General features: G+C 51.6%; 1 protein-coding gene across 1 annotated transcript in view; it reads left to right on the top strand.

Moving 5' to 3' along the window:
• Positions 1 to 2,931: 2,931 nt before the first annotated feature.
• The window catches only part of TRAPPC9 (trafficking protein particle complex subunit 9), a 468,592-nt gene continuing 455,338 nt past the window's right edge, over positions 2,932 to 16,185 (top strand). Inside the window, 2 exon segments of the mRNA XM_047783197.1 lie at positions 2,932 to 3,054; positions 8,741 to 9,334. Of these exon segments, the coding sequence (XP_047639153.1) occupies positions 8,751 to 9,334 (584 nt within the window). The 5' untranslated portion in view covers positions 2,932 to 3,054; positions 8,741 to 8,750.

Consider the following 16,185-nt stretch of genomic DNA (forward strand, 5'->3'; position numbering starts at 1 on the left):
AATTGATCTACACTCAGAGAAAAAAAAAAAGAGTGTTAGATGCTTGGTCCCCCACAGTAGAGCAACCTCCCTTTTAGGGTCATTGTGAGAATATGCAAGAAATTTGTACCAAGCACATTGCACATTTCTGGCCGGGTTAAGTGGTGGCTGCCATGACTGTGTTACTCTGAGTGAGTGGATGTGAAAGCCCTGCTCAAGTGGCGGGTTCTTAGTGGTGCTAAGTAGTTAAATAGATGAGCTTCCTCCCCCTCTGCTTGGGAGCTAGAAAGCTGGGTGAGATGGCATGGTGGACAAGCAGCCGAGTGCACTGCATGTAAAGAGAGCCCTACACCTAAAGGAGTAGGAACCCTTTATGATAACTGTTGGGGGATCAGAAATCCTGAGCAGTGATGGTACCACCAGCTAGAACACTTGTACCAGGACAACAAGCATGCACTGGGAGGGTCCTGGGCCAGTAGGGATATATGGTCCGTGTGTGCCAGTGCCGTACAAGTAGCACATGACAGATGGAACTTGGATCTAGCCCACTGTCTCCCCGTGCTTTCTCATTTTATTAGTCCTGAGTGACCCTATGAAGTGATATCCCATTTTATGGGTGAGGACATTGAAGTGATGTAGTGAGTGATGGAGCTGGTGCTCTGACCTGCACTTTCGGCTCATGTTTTCAGTGGTCACTTCATGAAGCCTCTTTGGGGATTGGCCTTCATTTTGGAGACCTCATGGTTGGATGGTTCAGGGAAGCAGGTTCCACCACACTCGAGACCTTCCTAACGTTGTAGCATCAAACATTCCACCTCGGTTAGGACTTGTGTAGAGGGATCTGCTGTGGATGTGAGATTGGACTTGGTGATTTTATGTTTTTGGCCACACACGAGGCACACAGAAATTCCCAGGCCAGGGATCAAACCCGAGCCATGGCAGTGACCACACAGGATCCTTAACCAACTAAGTCACCAGTGAACTCTGTGACTTGATGATTTTAGATATTCCTCCTGTTCCAACTTTGAGTCTCAAACTCCTTGGGAGCAAGTTGGTATAATTTTTGAATTCTCAGCATTAAGAGGTGATGCTCAGGACATGCTAAAACTACAAAAGGAGCACAACCCCAGAAGGGAGATAGCCCCTGCATCCGTCTGGACACCCCATTTGATGGCTGGTGGCGGGGGCAGGGGGAAGCTGTGGCAAGCTCTTATGTTCTCTGAGCCCCAGTTTTCTCCTTGGTAAAAACGCAGCAGCCTACCTCCCCCACATATTTGCTGGGACAATCAAATAAATTAATGTGAGTACATCATAAACAGAAACATTGTATAAAAATAGCAATGTTTCCTTTTGCCAGCATTCAATTTTGCTTTCCAAATTGCTTCTCTTAGCCATTTATAGAGAGAATAAGAACAGAGAAGGACCACGGAATGAGCACAGGCGACAGAGTCAGACAGCCTCCTAAATAGCACCAGCCACTTGCCCAGTGACCTCAGCCAAGGAGCAGCTTCTTTCTGGGTCTCAGCGCTAAGAATAGCTACCTTGCATGGATCTTACACAGACACTGTGAGCTAAACATGGTGCTCTATTCCTGGCACACAGACCTCCATAAAGGGTGGCCTCTCTTAGGGTCTGTTTTCCTTGTTCTATAACTGTCACCCTGCACTCTTAGTACCATGGAGAAGCCACCTTGGGCAGCTTTTTTGGGGTCCTGGAAGCATTCTCTCTTGGCCTCTGGGCGCCTCTGTTGAAAAACCCTTCTTGGCTGCCTGGCCTGCTGGAAATCTCCCCCACTTGCTTTGCCCTGAAGATGTGTTCTGTTTCTAACTCATTCCTACTCCTTGGACAAGAATAAAAACTCCAATAGTTTTCCACTGACCCTGGGCGGGGATGAGGGATAGCTTGTTATGATTTTATAAGGAAAGTATAAATAATAAGTCATAAAACAGCCTGGCCACAGAATAGAGAGTCAATAAATGCTTGCTGGGGTAAAGCCGAAGTGATGGCTCGGTTTTTCCCTGGCTGCTTGTATTTGCTGTACTAAAGGACACATAAGGTAAAAAATTCAAACAGCGCAGAAATACACAAGGGAGTGGTCTGCTTTATCCGCTGTCCTCTCAGCCCTTCCTGGCGATGCCACTGTTTACAATTCCTTGTGTATTTTTTCAAATATGACATGCACAGTCCAACCTAAGTTTGTAAATTCTTTTGTTGTATTTGTTTTAACCTAGAGGGGTTTAAATCCTTTCATGGCTTCTGCCCTTACCTAGCAAGCTAGGCGCTGGAACTAAGGACACTGAGGGGCCTATTCGGAGCCCTTGATGGGACCCTCAGAGTCCGGAATGATTTACCCAGGAAGGTTGGGGACAGTCTGCTCCAGGCTTGGGCTCTGACCTTCTACCTCCCGCCCCAGCCCGCCCAGGTCTTGCAACCTCGCAGATGAGGCACGCCAAGACTGTGCCTGCCTCAGTTTCCCTGCCTGTAAAAGGGGAACTTGAATCCTCCCCAGAGTAGTTCTGAGCATTGATGACAACGCCTTCGGGTGCTTGGGCCCCGGAGCACCTCGAAGCCTGGCTCGGCGTGGGGGCAAGGAGTGTGATCCCCTGGGGGTTTTGCAGGGGTGCGGTCTGGAGGGCTCCACCACCGAGGTGAAACGTGAGCTGCGTGCCTAGAGGGGTCGGAAAGGGGCGCAGAGGCAGCACTGGCACTTCCTGGGGCGTGAGCCGCCCCAGGAGCTGCTCCCCTCCGCTCCTTCCCCGTCTGGGTCCATCCACCCGCCCTCCGCCGCCTTCCTCCCTCCTCCCCTCCTCCCTCGGTCCACCCCGCACCCTGCTCTTCTCCTCCCTCCTCTCTTCCCCCTCCGCCCCCTCCTCCCTCCCTCCTTCCCCGGTGTCTCTCCCAAAACCCGGAGCGGATCGCCGGGCGGGACGGGCCCGCGCATGCGCAGGGGTGGTGCCGGCTCGGCCGCCAGTCGGAAGCTCCAGCTCCGAGTGCGGGGAGCGGCCGCCCAGGCTGCTCGGCTCCACCGCCCGCCAGGCCGTTGGCTCCTGCTCCCGGCCCGGGGCCTCCGGCTGTGTAAGTGCCAGGATCGGGCAGGGGATCGCGCCGGCAGCGGGAGGGCTGTCCAAGCGACCCGGCGCGCGAGGGCGCGAGTCGGCGTGTGTCCCGCCGAGGGGCTCGCCCCAGCCCGCAACTGCCCGGCCCACCTGCCGCGGCCCCTTTCCCCGCCCGGCGGCCGGGATGCACCTGCCGCCTGTCGGGCCGCGGCCCCGACTCTCCTCCGGGGGCGGAGGCCGGCCCCTTCCCCGCTTCCGCCCGCGGGTCAGTCCGCTCCGGCCGGGCGTCCTCTCCTTGGCCCCCGCCCCCGGCCGGGACCCGTGGCCGGGCTGGGGCTGCTCGGAGCCCGGCTGCCCGCGATCCCGGCGCTGCCCTGCTCTCCCTTTCCTTCCTCGGTCTCTTCTGGATTGAAAGTGCCTCCGATCCCGCTCGGCGGCGTCAGGCGCTGTTTCCCTGGGACGAGATCCCCCAGTTGGAAAGTCCGGCTTCTCCGGCCAGGTCTTGGGAACAGAGAGAGCCCGCGCTGTGCTTGCCTCGGTCTCTTCCCTGTATCTGCCCCACGTAAATGCCTTTTAACGCGGGGTTTTCTGCGGTGGGGATGGGGCGCTTGTTGATTTCACATGTTTTGATGGAGGGAGGGGCTATAGTGTTGAAAGCAGGGCTCAGTTTAGTTAAAAATGAGCTGAAGGCATGAGGCTGTGACGTTCTCCACCCCCCTCCGCGCCAGTTTAAACTTGTGACCGGCGATTTTTAAAAGGCAGTTATAGTGGCTTCCTGGTCCAGCCCGGCTAGTATTTGTTCACATGAAACAACAGCAGTAGAGGCACATCGGAGACCCAGGAATACTGCAGTCCTAAGGATCTGGCAGGTTTTTAGTTGTTAAACTGTGAGGCAGACTACTGGTATAGAGGGAAAAATAGTTGTCAAGAGATATTTTTTCAAATAAGAGCTTTGAGATAATGTTCACATACCATGAAGTCCACCCATTTAAATCATTCAGTTCCGTGGTTTTGGAATGTTCACAGTTGTGCAACCACTATTCCAGAACCTTTTCATCCCTTCAAAAAGAAATTCCACACCCATTGGCAGTGTCCCCTCCTGCAGCCGGTGGCAGCCACAAATTTACTTTCTGCATTTGCAGAGTTGGGGCATTTCATGTAAATGAATTCATACACGATGTGGCCTTTTGGGTGTGAAAGCTTTCACTGAGCATGCAGTTTTCAAGGTTCATCCGTGTTGTGGCAATGTCTGTATTTTGTGCGTTTTTTTTACTCTTTTGGCTGCAACCTTGGCACATTGAAGTTCCTGGGCTCTGGATAAAACCTGAGCCACACCCTTAAGGCTGGATACTTCCCTGCTGCAGTGAGCCAGGGATTAAAGCAGCACCACCACAGGGACAAGCCAGATCTTTGAACTCACTTTCCCACAGCAGGAGCGCCCTTTGTTCCTTTTTTGGCTGAGTATTCTATTGCATGGATAGATAGGCCATATTTTGTTTATCCCTTTATCAGGTGATGGAGATTCGTGTTGTTTCCACTTTTTGGCTAATAACAAATAATACTGCAAGGAGCGTTCATGTTACATGTTTTTGTTACACATTTTTGTGTGGACATGTGTTTTCACATCTCTGGTATAAACCTTGGAGTAGAATTGCTGTTCATATGATAACTCCGTGTTTAACTTTCTGAGGAACTACCAAGTTGAAGAAATGCATTCTTTTTTTTTTTTTTTTTGGCCGTGCTGTGGCATGTGGAAGTTCCTAGGCCAGGGATCGAACCCCACCCACAGCAGCCACCCAAGCTACTGCAGTGACAGTGTCTGATCCTTAACCGGATGCACCACAAGGGGACAACAAGAAATACATCCTTGATTTTATTTATTTATTTTTTTGTCTTTTTAGGGCCACATTGGCGGCATATGGAGGTTCCCAGGCCAGGGGTTGAATTGGAGCTGTAGCTGCCAGCCTACACCACAGCCATAGCAATGAGGGATCCAAGCCAAGTCTGTGACCTACACCACAGCTTAGGGCAACCCCAGAGCCTTAGCCCACTGAGCAAGGCTGGGGATCGAACCTGCAACCTCATGGATACTAGTTGGGTTTTTTAACCGCTGAGCTACAGTGGGAACTCCCATCCTTGACGTTTTAGCATTAGTCTTAGATAAGGCTCAGACCCCAGTGCTGGCCCAGTGCCGGGGCTTATTTCATCAGATTCTCCCTGGAAGAAACCAGTGGAAAAGCATGGACTCTGGAGCCTGGCTCCAGTTTGTTTATCTTTCATTGAAAAATATACAGGCGCCCTATGTTCATAGCAGCACTATGATGAGGACGAGGAGCCCTTGGGCAGAGGGGTGTCTGAACCTGGGTTCTTCGTCTGTGAGGCTGAAGAGTGGAGTGCTTGTTTCGTAGGACAGTTGCGAGGTCTACGTGTGCTAAGTTGTAGAGAGCCCCGTGCGTTTTCTTTTTCTACCTCGTGAGAGACAAGTTTCCTCCTAGGTGAGCTGCATGTCTTGAACCTGGGGCAAAAGTGAACAAGAAGTTGGCTGATACCGAGTTGCTTCAAGGAAAACCCTCGCTTGAGGTTGTAAGGTTTACTGAGCCGTGGCGTGGATTTGATTGGTGGTCTGCTTTGCAGAGCTCGGGTGGACCTGGGAGGGGACTCAGTGATCTTTCAGTCCAGGGTGACTTTGTTGTTTAGATTTTAGAGGTTGGGAAGTGCTACAAAGCTGGCAGGGCCATCACAGGCTTGTTGATTTTTATTTTTTCCCAGATGGAATGATGGAAAGACAACTGCCATCTAAGCTCACTGTGGTGTTATAAGAGCGAGAATTTTTTATTTTTTATTTTTTTCGGTCTTTTTGTCTTTTTAGGGCTGAGACAGTGGCATGTGGAAGTTCCCAGGCCAGGGGTCCAATTGGAGCTGTAGCTGCCGGCCTACAGCACAGCCACAGCATCTCAGGATCCGAGCTTCATCTGTGACCTACACCACGGCTCATGGCAATGCTAGATCTTAACTCGAGTTCTCATGGATGCTAGTCGGGTTCACTAACTGCTAAGCCATGACAGAAACTCCCATGAGCGATAATTTTTTTAATAAAGATTTTGTTTTTTATTTTTAAAATGTATTTTATTTTATTTATTTATTTTTTGTCTTTTTGCTATTTCTTGGGCCGCTCCCGCGGCATATGGAGGTTCCCAGGCTAGGAGTCTAATCGGAGCTGTAGCCACCGGCCTACGCCAGAGCCACAGCAACGCGGGATCGGAGCCGCGTCTGCAACCTACACCACAGCTCACGGCAACGCCGGATCCTTAACCCACTGAGCAAGGGCAGGGACCGAACCCGCAACCTCATGGTTCCTAGTCGGATTTGTTAACCACTGTGCCACAACGGGAACTCCTATTTTATTTTTTTAAATTTAAATTTTATTTTATTCTTGGCTACACCCATGGCATGTGGATATTCCCAGGCTAGGGATCGAACCTGTGACAGCGACCCAAGCTGCTGCAGTGATGATGCCAGGTCCTTAACCTGCTCCACCACAAGGGAGCTTCCAAGAGGGAGAAGTTTTGAACGGTGAAAAATGAGGAAGTTCAGGGAGTTCCCGTCGTGGCTCAGTGGTAATGAACCTGACTAGGATCCATGAGGACTCAGGTTTGATCCCTGGCCTTGCTCAGTCGGTTAAGGATCCAGCGTTGCCATGAGCTGTGGTGTAGGTTGCAAATGAAGCTCTGATCCTGCATCGCTGTGGCTGTGGTGCAGGCCGGCAGCTGCAACTCGGATTCATCCCCTGGCCTGGGAACTTCCATGTGCCATGGGCGTGGCCCTAACAAACAAAACAGAACAACAAAAAAAGAGGAAGCTGATAACCTAAAAATGAATGATAACAATAATAGTTAATATTTATAAAGCACTAAATTTAATTTTATGGAATGCTTATACATCATTCATAATTTTCTCATTTTACTTCAGCCTAGAGATATTGAGCAGTTCTGTCCTCAGCCTGTGTCTGGCACCCACAGTCCTCTGTCTTCAGGCAGGCCTGCACCTGCCACACACTTGCCTCTTTTTAAAATATATATATATATATATATATATATTTTTTTGTCTTTTTAGGGCCACACCTGTGGCATATGGAAGTTCCTAGGCTAGGAGTCGAATTGGAGCTTTTGCTGCCGGCCACAGCCACAGCCACAGCCACAGCAATGCCAGATCTGAGCTGAATCTGCGACGTACACCACAGCTCATGGCAATGCTGGATCCTTAACCCACTGAGCAAGGCCAGGGATCGAACCCGCAACCTCATGGTTCCTAGTCGGATTCGTTTCCACTGCGCCATGACGGGAACTCCCGTAAAAGATTTTTTTTTTTTTTTAAATTATAGTTGATTTACAATGTTCTGTCAATTTCTGCTGTACAGCCAAGTGACCCAGGCATATATATATATATATATATATATATATATGTATGTATATATCTTTTTTTCTCATCTTTCTTTTTTTTTTGTCTTTGCCTTTTCTAGGGCTGCTCCTGTGGCATATGGAGGTTCCCAGGCTGGGGGTCCAATCAGAGCTGTAGCCACCGGCCTACACCACAGCCACAGCAACGCAGGATCCGAGCCACGTCTGTGACCTACACCACAGCTCATGGCAACGCTGGATCCTTAACCCACTGAGCAAGGCCAGGGATCGAACCCGCAACCTCATGGTTCCTAGTCTGATTCATTAACCACTGAGCCACGATGGGAACTCCATCTCATATTATCTTTCATCATGGTCTATCCCAAGAGATTGGAGTTCCCTGTGCTATACAGCAGGACCTGCTTATCCATTCTAAACGTAAGAGTTTACATCTGCTAACCCCAAACTACCCATCCATCCCATCCCCTCCCCCTCCACTTTGGCAACCACAGGTCTGTTCTTGTCTGTGAGTCTGTTTCTGTTCTGTAGGAAGGTTCATTTGTGCCATATTTTAGATTCTACATATAAATGATATCATATGGTATTTCTCTTTCTCTTTCTTTTTTTTTTTCTTTTTAGGGCCACACCCGCAGCATGTGGAAGTTCCCAGGCTAGGGGTCTAATTGGAGCTGTAGCTGCTGGCCTACGCCACAGCCTCAGCAACACCAGATCCGAGCTGCGTCTGTGACCTACACCACAGCCACAGCAACTCGGGATCCTTAACCCACTGAGCGAGGCCAGGGATCGAACCTGCAACCTCATGGTTCCTAGTTGGATTTTTTTCCTCTATGCCATGACAGAAACTCTTATCTTCTCTTTCTGACTTAGTTCACTTGGTATGAAAACTCTAGTTCCAGCCCTGTTGCTGCAAATGGCATTATTTTTCTTTTTTATGGCTGAGTCGTACCCCATTGTGTATATGCAGCACATCTTCTGAATGCAGTCATCTGTCCATGGACATTTAGGTTGTTTCCACGTCTTGGCTATTGTGAACAGTGGGGCTCTGACCATAGGGGTGCCCTGCCTCTTTGACTGAAAGTTCTGTTTGGGTCTATGCTCAGGAGTGGGGTTGCTGGTTTTGTGTTTAATTTTCTGCAGAACCTCCGTGCTGCTTTCCACAGTGGTTGCACCGGCTTACATTCCCACCAGCAGACGCCCTTGCGTCTTTTGCTCCGAAGGGTGTCCCCAGAGCAGCAGCGTAACCTCCCACCCCTGCTGGCCTCCAAGTCTCCCTCTCTCTCCGGGCAGGGACTTCGCCATGAGCGTCCCGGACTACATGCAGTGCGCGGAGGACCACCAGACCCTGCTCGTGGTGGTGCAGCCGGTGGGGATCGTCTCGGAGGAGAACTTCTTCCGGATCTACAAGCGGATCTCGTCCGTGAGCCAGATCAGCGTGCGCGACTCGCAGCGCGTGCTCTACATCCGCTACCGGCACCACTACCCGCCCGAGAACAACGAGTGGGGCGACTTCCAGACCCACCGCAAGGTCGTGGGCCTCATCACCATCACCGACTGCTTCTCGGCCAAGGACTGGCCGCAGACTTTCGAGAAGTTCCACGTGCAGAAGGAGCTCTATGGCTCGACCCTCTACGACTCGCGGCTCTTGGTCTTCGGGCTGCAGGGGGAGATCGCGGAGCAGCCGCGCACAGACGTGGCCTTCTACCCCAGCTACGAAGACTGCGCGACGGTGGAGAAGCGGATTGAGGACTTCATCGAGTCCCTCTTCATCGTGCTCGAGTCCAAGCGTCTGGACCGGGCCACGGACAAGTCCGGGGACAAGATCCCCCTCCTGTGCGTCCCCTTTGAGAAGAAGGACTTCGTGGGGCTGGACACGGACAGTAGGTAAGTCTGCCTGGAGCCGGGCCTCCTTGGCTGCACTGGCCGTGCTGCCCGACATCCAGAGAGAGCTAAGCAAGACGTAGCCGGAGGGGAGCAGGGTGCGGTCCGCTGGCTTCCAGATTTTAAGGATGGGATAGCCTTTGGTTCAGGGAAATCCTTTTAGGGTTAGTGTGGACACTGCACTGCCTCCCCCTTTCCAGCCAGGACCCCTGCTGCGACCTGGGAGCTGCTGTCCCATCCTGTGGCCACAGCCAGGGGGCTCCCAGCGCCAGAGGAGGCTGGTCTGAGCCCAGCTGTGCTGCGGGTAAAATGCACACCAGATGCTGAGACGTGGTCTCGAAACGAGAATGTAAAGCATCTCGACGTGTCTTGTATTGATTACATCAAATGACGATATTTTACGTAGATTAAGTAACATATGTTATGAAAATCAGCTTCAGGTATTTTTTACCTTTTTAAATATAGCAACTAGGAAACCTTATGTGGCTGGCATTTTACTCCTATTGGACAGCGCTGCCCAAGGGCACAGAGTGAAAACTTCTCCATCCCCCCCTTGGCTGTGTAGTGAGGTGCTGGGTCTGGGGAGGCAGCGGAACCCAGGCTGCATGAGCTGCGGGCAGGGCCGGTGTCTCCCACCTGCCAGGCCCCTTGCTCACAGTTAGGGTACCAGGCACACCACGCTGGCTGAGGGTGGAGCTCCTTACGCAGAGAGGGTGTGTCACGGGGTGGCCGACGGAGCAGGGAAAGCTCAGCCCTGGGATGAAGACCGCAGGTCCGCTTGGCGCCAGAGCTGCAGGAGAGCCGTTCTGGGCTGTCTCCCTCCCCTCTGCCCTCTGCTCTCTTTCCCCATGTGGTCATCGTGGGTGTGGGAGCCTCTTGCAGAAGAGCATGAGGTGCAAGACTCTGCCTGGAGGTAGCCCCTCGGTAGGGGAGCTCAGGTAGCAGTGGCACTCCTGGCCTCAGCCGAGTCTCGTCCCCCGTCTGTCGAGGTCACACGATGATCTCACAGGCGAGGGTGGAGGACCTGGTGTGCGGGCCGGCAGTGCCCGCTGCGGAAGAGGGGCGCAAGCCCGACGTGCTGGCTATGGGTAAGCTGGAGAAGATGGCAGGGAATTGACTGAGGTCCAGCCAGCCCTGCGAGTGAGGGCCACAGAGTCCCCAGGCCCTCCTGCCTGTGGCCTGGACAGAGTTTCATTCATTCTCCCGGATGCGTCTACGGCCATGGAAAGGGCAAGGCACGTGGTCCCCATGACCCACGTGTGGTCCTTGCGTGGCCCTGTGACGTCCTGGCCAGCGCTCACCTTCTGCTCCCTGGAGCCGAGATCTCAAGGTTTAGGCGCCCAGGCACTGCCACGGGGCAGGGCTGCCGGCATCAGGCTGGCTCCTGGGCTCCTTGCCTCACCTCTTGCTTCCTGCTGAGTCCCAGGTGTCAGGCGGTGTGGACACTGAGGTCATCGAGGTCATTGTCCCTTGCAAGGCGGGGCCAGGCATGCACACAGCGGCCTGCATTCCTGCATCACAGCGTCTGCAGCCTCTGCAGGGCCGCCCCCCGCCCCCTCCACTGGTGGATGAGTGGCTGAAGCGGGAGCCCTGCCCCGATGCCCGAGCCACCAAAGAATGCCAGCTTGTGTTTGCCTTTTGAGATCTGTGCTCACAGTTTGGCGGGAGTGACTAGTCAGGACACTGAGCTTGGCGCATGGCGGCTAATTCTCTTCCCAAGTGTTTACCCAGAGCCTCCGTGTGCCAGGCGCGGCTCTTGGCAGCTGAAACCCAGTAGCGAATTAAACCTCCGTCCTGGTGGGTCCATTCCAGTCTCCTGGTTCTAGGCGTTTGAACTCCAGTGAACTGACGACTCGGTGACCTCAGATCCATAGTTCTCCCTGAGTCCCTTGTTGCTTTCACTGGTCTCTGGTTACCAATTTTGAAAACCGTGCTTAGGAGCAGAAACAGAGCCTAACGTGCTCCTGCAGCTCTTGGTAGGAGTGGTAAAAATTGTCCAAGCCGAAATGAGACCGTATTTGGTGGCTCAGAAGGAACCGTCTAGATGTAGGTGGAGTTTTGGTTGGAGGCACTGGTGGCACCGATGGGCCCTACGCAGGGTCCACGGACCTCGGGCCCAGGCTACCCCTGAGCGGCAGGTGTTCAGGCTTTTCTTCACGTCCACGTGTGCCCTTGGCCTCATCAAAGCCCACGTCAGTTCTTGAACATGCTGTCAAAGTTATTTTTGTTCTTGTATGTTTCTAATTTTTGCTTGTTCCTCTTTCTTTTCTTTTTTTTTCTTTTCTCTCATACTGCCCTGTGAGTGTGTTGTTGGGGCTGAAAAGGTAGGCTGTGAACACATTGCATTGAAAATAGCTAGATTTCCCTCTGTGCTGCCTTTGTACCGCCTCCATCGCTTTGAGAAACAGCACCTTAACTGCTGCCGTCATCCATGTCATCTTTTTATTTTCTAACTTTTTTGAAGTTTCGCTTTAAAATATTTTTTTTATTTTAAGCACGTAACCCACTAGAGTTTGATAGCTGTTCAAATACTTGCTTTGGGGAACCTGTTGGGTCTAAGTTACATTTGGTGACAAATGAGCCCTTATTCATTTTTTTTTATTTGAGAAAACAAGATGCTGATTGACTTAGGCGGCTGCCGAGGGCTTTTTCAGGGGCTGCTTTAACTTGGAATGTCAAATTCTGCAGCCCCTCGCTTAAATCTGGCTTTTGAATGAACGGATCGGGCACGCGGTTCCTGGCTGTCGCTGCGTGATGTGCATGCTGGGGCTTCTTGGCCAGTGGTCCCCAGCGAGGACCGCCCGCTTGGGCGTGTGCTGGCCGTGGAGGGGACGCTGTTGGAGGAAGCAGCCACCAGCCGCTCTTTGGTTCTCAGTGACCATATGCTACTTATTTTCTTTGGTCCTATGACAACTTTCCTTTTTGGAGGGGCCGAGGCTAGTTTAAAATCCATGCTGCACTTTTGCCCTCTTTATGAGGGTGCATTTCTGTGTCTCAGGAAAATGTGGCCTTCTCCTAAATAGCTGGTGTATCTGGATCTGGTGGTGGACACAAGGAGCTCCGTAAGTGACCGTGGCTTCCTCTCTGCTTTAGCTGATAAGCATTCAGCGCCTGGCTGTGGTTTCCCTTAGCAGCTCTTCAGGCGCTTCCCGCACCAGCCTTCGCTTTTAACCCATGTTGGCAAGACATAGCTGATTCTGTGTTTGTTGAGGCTAACGTCCACCCCTGATGGGCTTGTCATGGGTTTGTACGTCCAACAGCCAAGGTCAGCAGGGAAGGGAGATGCTTTGGCCGATCTAGGACCTCGCCTTCCTAGATCATCTCACCCCTGGAGAGAGTTTGGCCACCACCAGGTTGGCCAGGAGGTTTCGTTTCTCCTTTAACGCTCTGGTCCAACTGTGGACGCTTTGGTCTTTCGCTGGCTGTCTGAAGGGTCCCTCACCTTCTGGAGCGGGGGACAGAACAGTAGTGAGTGTGGCAAGAAGTTGTGGCTGTCGGGGTTGGGAAGTGCTGGGTGGGATCCTGCCGTGGCTGGACTGGGCTGGGCTGGGCTCGAGCAGAGCAGACGGGGGTCTGCGGGATGAGGGGTCATTGGGAGGGGGCGCCGACGTGCGGGAGGGTTCTTGGGAAGTGCCAACCAGTTTCCCCCAGTGGACTTGCCTCCTACCTCTAAGGAGCATCCGTGGTGACTACGGAGGAAGCAGTTCTTTTTTGATCCTTCCAGGTATGGGGCACTGTGTTGGCGGCTGCAGAGGCGAATAGGACGGTCTGTCCCGGGGGCTCTATCCTTATCAGGGGACAATGCGAGGTCACAAGGGGAGGGAAACCAGCAAGGCTCTGGGTCAGGCACCCACACATTTCACCCGTCAGGGGCGTGGGGGCGGCCCCCGTTGGCACACTGAGAAGTGTTCTCAGAGCGGCTGAGTCATCAGTTCAGTGTAGATGCTGTAGCGGGATTCAGGCACGACCTTGTCAGGTGTCAAGGGCGTGTTCTCTCTGCTAATTCTGTGACCCCCCCTTCTGTCTGGAGCCGTAAAGTGGATCCGTTTTGGCGCCTCTCAGGAGTCTCTGACTTGAGTGCCGCAGGTCAGTTGCAGAAGCCCAGACTCCTCTGAAGCTTCGAAAGCATCAGAGTGCTTCCCATCCCACAGACGACTCTCTCCCTCCCTCCCGATGTCGCAAATGACTCCCAGGTACAAAAGCAGACTTAGACGCTTCCGAACTTGTTGGGAAAACGCTCCGGGTCTCCCTGAGCAGCTTTCTTCAGCAGAATGTAACGCACCGCGGGAAGGCCTGGGCTGCTTTCTAGGGTGAGGTTTCAGTGAACAGCGTTAGCATAAAACAGTTCGGATGGAGAAAATCGACAGCAGCAATTTATTTTCAGGTTTCTTAGACGCGGTGCGGGGCTGGTGGAGCATCTGAAAGTGAGGGAGAACGTTGCATTTCTTCCTTTCTGTTAAGAAGCGTCTTGCAACGTGCACCGTGAGCTTGTGGCTTTGGGACTTCTGCTTTACCACCGGGTGGCCCGCCGGTGTGTTCATGTGACCGCATTTGCACAACGCAGGCAGTGTAGGCTTCCTCAGCCTCAAGGTTCTATTCATGGACTGTAGCCTTTTTTTCATCATGCCAATACTTGTAAAACTATATAATACCTCCCTCCCCAAAGAAAGTACCTTTATCAGGGTTCCTTTGGACTTATTTATTTATTTATTTTTTAAATTTTTTTCACTTTTGGGGGCCACGCCTATGCCATATGGAGGTTCCCAGGATAGGGGTCCAATCGGAGCTGCAGCTGCCCGCCAACACCACGGCCACAGCAACGCCGGATCCTTTACCCACTGAGCGAGGCCAGGGGTCCAACCCAAAAGCTCACGGTTCCTAGTCGGATTCGTTTCCGCTACACCACGACGGGGACGCCTCTTTTGGATTTTAATTGCAAACTGTGGTTGGGCAGCTCTGGCTTTCCTCTGGATTTGAATATGTGTTCTTTGCATGTCAGCTGGTGTCGGGATCAGAACACCAAGCCCTTGTTTGTTCCACGTGCGCGTGTCGAACCCTTTCTCCGTCTACCTGGTCGTAGGTCTGGAGAGTCGCATGGCCCATGTCTTCCGTGGAATTGTCGCGGTGAGGTGCTCGTGCTTGCGGCGGCGTGGCGGGGCTTTGGCACGGCCTCTAGAAAGGATGCCTTCGTTTCCCTTTACCTGTGGAGCTGGAAGGTCTTTGCCTGCAATTTAGTTATGCTTCATTCTAGGCCATTATGAGTTCGTGGTTATCGGGTTATTATTAATTTTTCTATCAATCTTTAATTCCCATTCCTTTAACACCCAATGTTTTTTTAACTTGTAAGAATCATGACATAGCTGTTAAGAGTCACCCTTTGAAGTATTTAGAGCATATTCAAATTTTTGGTTAAGTTCCGTTGCTCCTGGCTTTGAAATTCCGCATTAGCTTAAACATTCACAACAAATTGATGCCATATTTTGAATACTTGCATTTTGTGTTAACTTTACATTTATGTGCTACCATGGCTTCATGTTGTCTTTTTCTTTGTCATCTGTTTGCCGTATGGTTTGTTTCCCCTTATCCATTAAGCACAGTCAGTGGTCACACAGTGCACGGTTCTAGAGTGTACACGCAGGAACCCTGAATTTCCAGAGAGACTTTAAAAAACCTGACGTTATCTTTTTCTTTTTTTTTTCTTTTGTCTTTTGCCATTTCTTGGGCCGCTCCCTCGGCATATGGAGGTTCCCAGGCTGGGGGTTGAATCGGAGCTGTAGCCACCGGCCTACGCCAGAGCCACAGCAACGCGGGAGTCGAGCTGCGTCTTCGACCTACACCACAGCTCATGGCAACGCTGGATCCTTAATCCACTGAGCAAGGCCAGGGATTGAACCCGAAACCTCATGGTTCCTAGTCGGATTCATTAACCACTGAGCCACCACAGGAACTCCATTTATTTATTTATTTATTTATTTGATGTTATCATTTTCAAATGGTCCATGAAGAAAGGGTTCATGTCTTTCTGGAGAAAAAAAATTTTTTTTTTTTGTCTTTTTGCCTTTTCTGGTGCCTGCTCCTGGGGCGTATGGAGGTTCCCAGGCAAGGGGTCCAATCGGAGCTGTAGCCACCGGCCTACACCACAGCCACAGCAACATGGGACCCCAGCCACGTCTGCAACCCACACCACAGCTAGTCGGATTCGTTAACCACTGCGCCACGACGGGAACTCCTGGAGAAAGAATTTTGATGAAAACACTTGTATTCTAAATTCTGCCCAAATTGGCTTAAAATATTTACGTGTCCAGACCGTAGTTAACTGGAAACCAAACTGCCTTGGTTCCTTTATCTATTTCCTATTGCATTTTCTTCCCCCCCCCTTTTTTTTGTCTTTCTGTCTCTTTTTAGGGCTGCACCCTCGGCAAATGGAGGCTCCCAGGCTAGGGGTCAAATTGGAGCTGTAGCTGCCGGCCTACACCGCAGCCACAGCAACTTGGGATCTGAGCCATGTCTGTGACCTACACCACAGCTCATGACAACACCGGATCCTCAACCCACTGAGCGAGGCCAGGGATTGAACCTGCTTCCTCATGGATATTAGTCAGGCTCGTTAACCGCTGAGCCATGATGGGAACTCCTCTTATTGTATTTTCAAAGGATTGGAACAGAATTGCTGCAAATCTTGAGATGACCCAGTTTGGGGGTAAAATAGCACTCTGAGAGTTAAATACTTTAATTTATGTGATATGATAGAATTAAATTCTATGATAGAATTTTTTTTGGTATGGTATTTTGCAGATTTCCCCCAAAGTATTAGGATTCATTCTATTTTTATATAATTGAACATATTTTGGAGT

Source organism: Phacochoerus africanus, chromosome 6, assembly GCF_016906955.1.
Source record: "Phacochoerus africanus isolate WHEZ1 chromosome 6, ROS_Pafr_v1, whole genome shotgun sequence".
NCBI classification, from domain to species: Eukaryota; Metazoa; Chordata; class Mammalia; order Artiodactyla; family Suidae; genus Phacochoerus; species Phacochoerus africanus.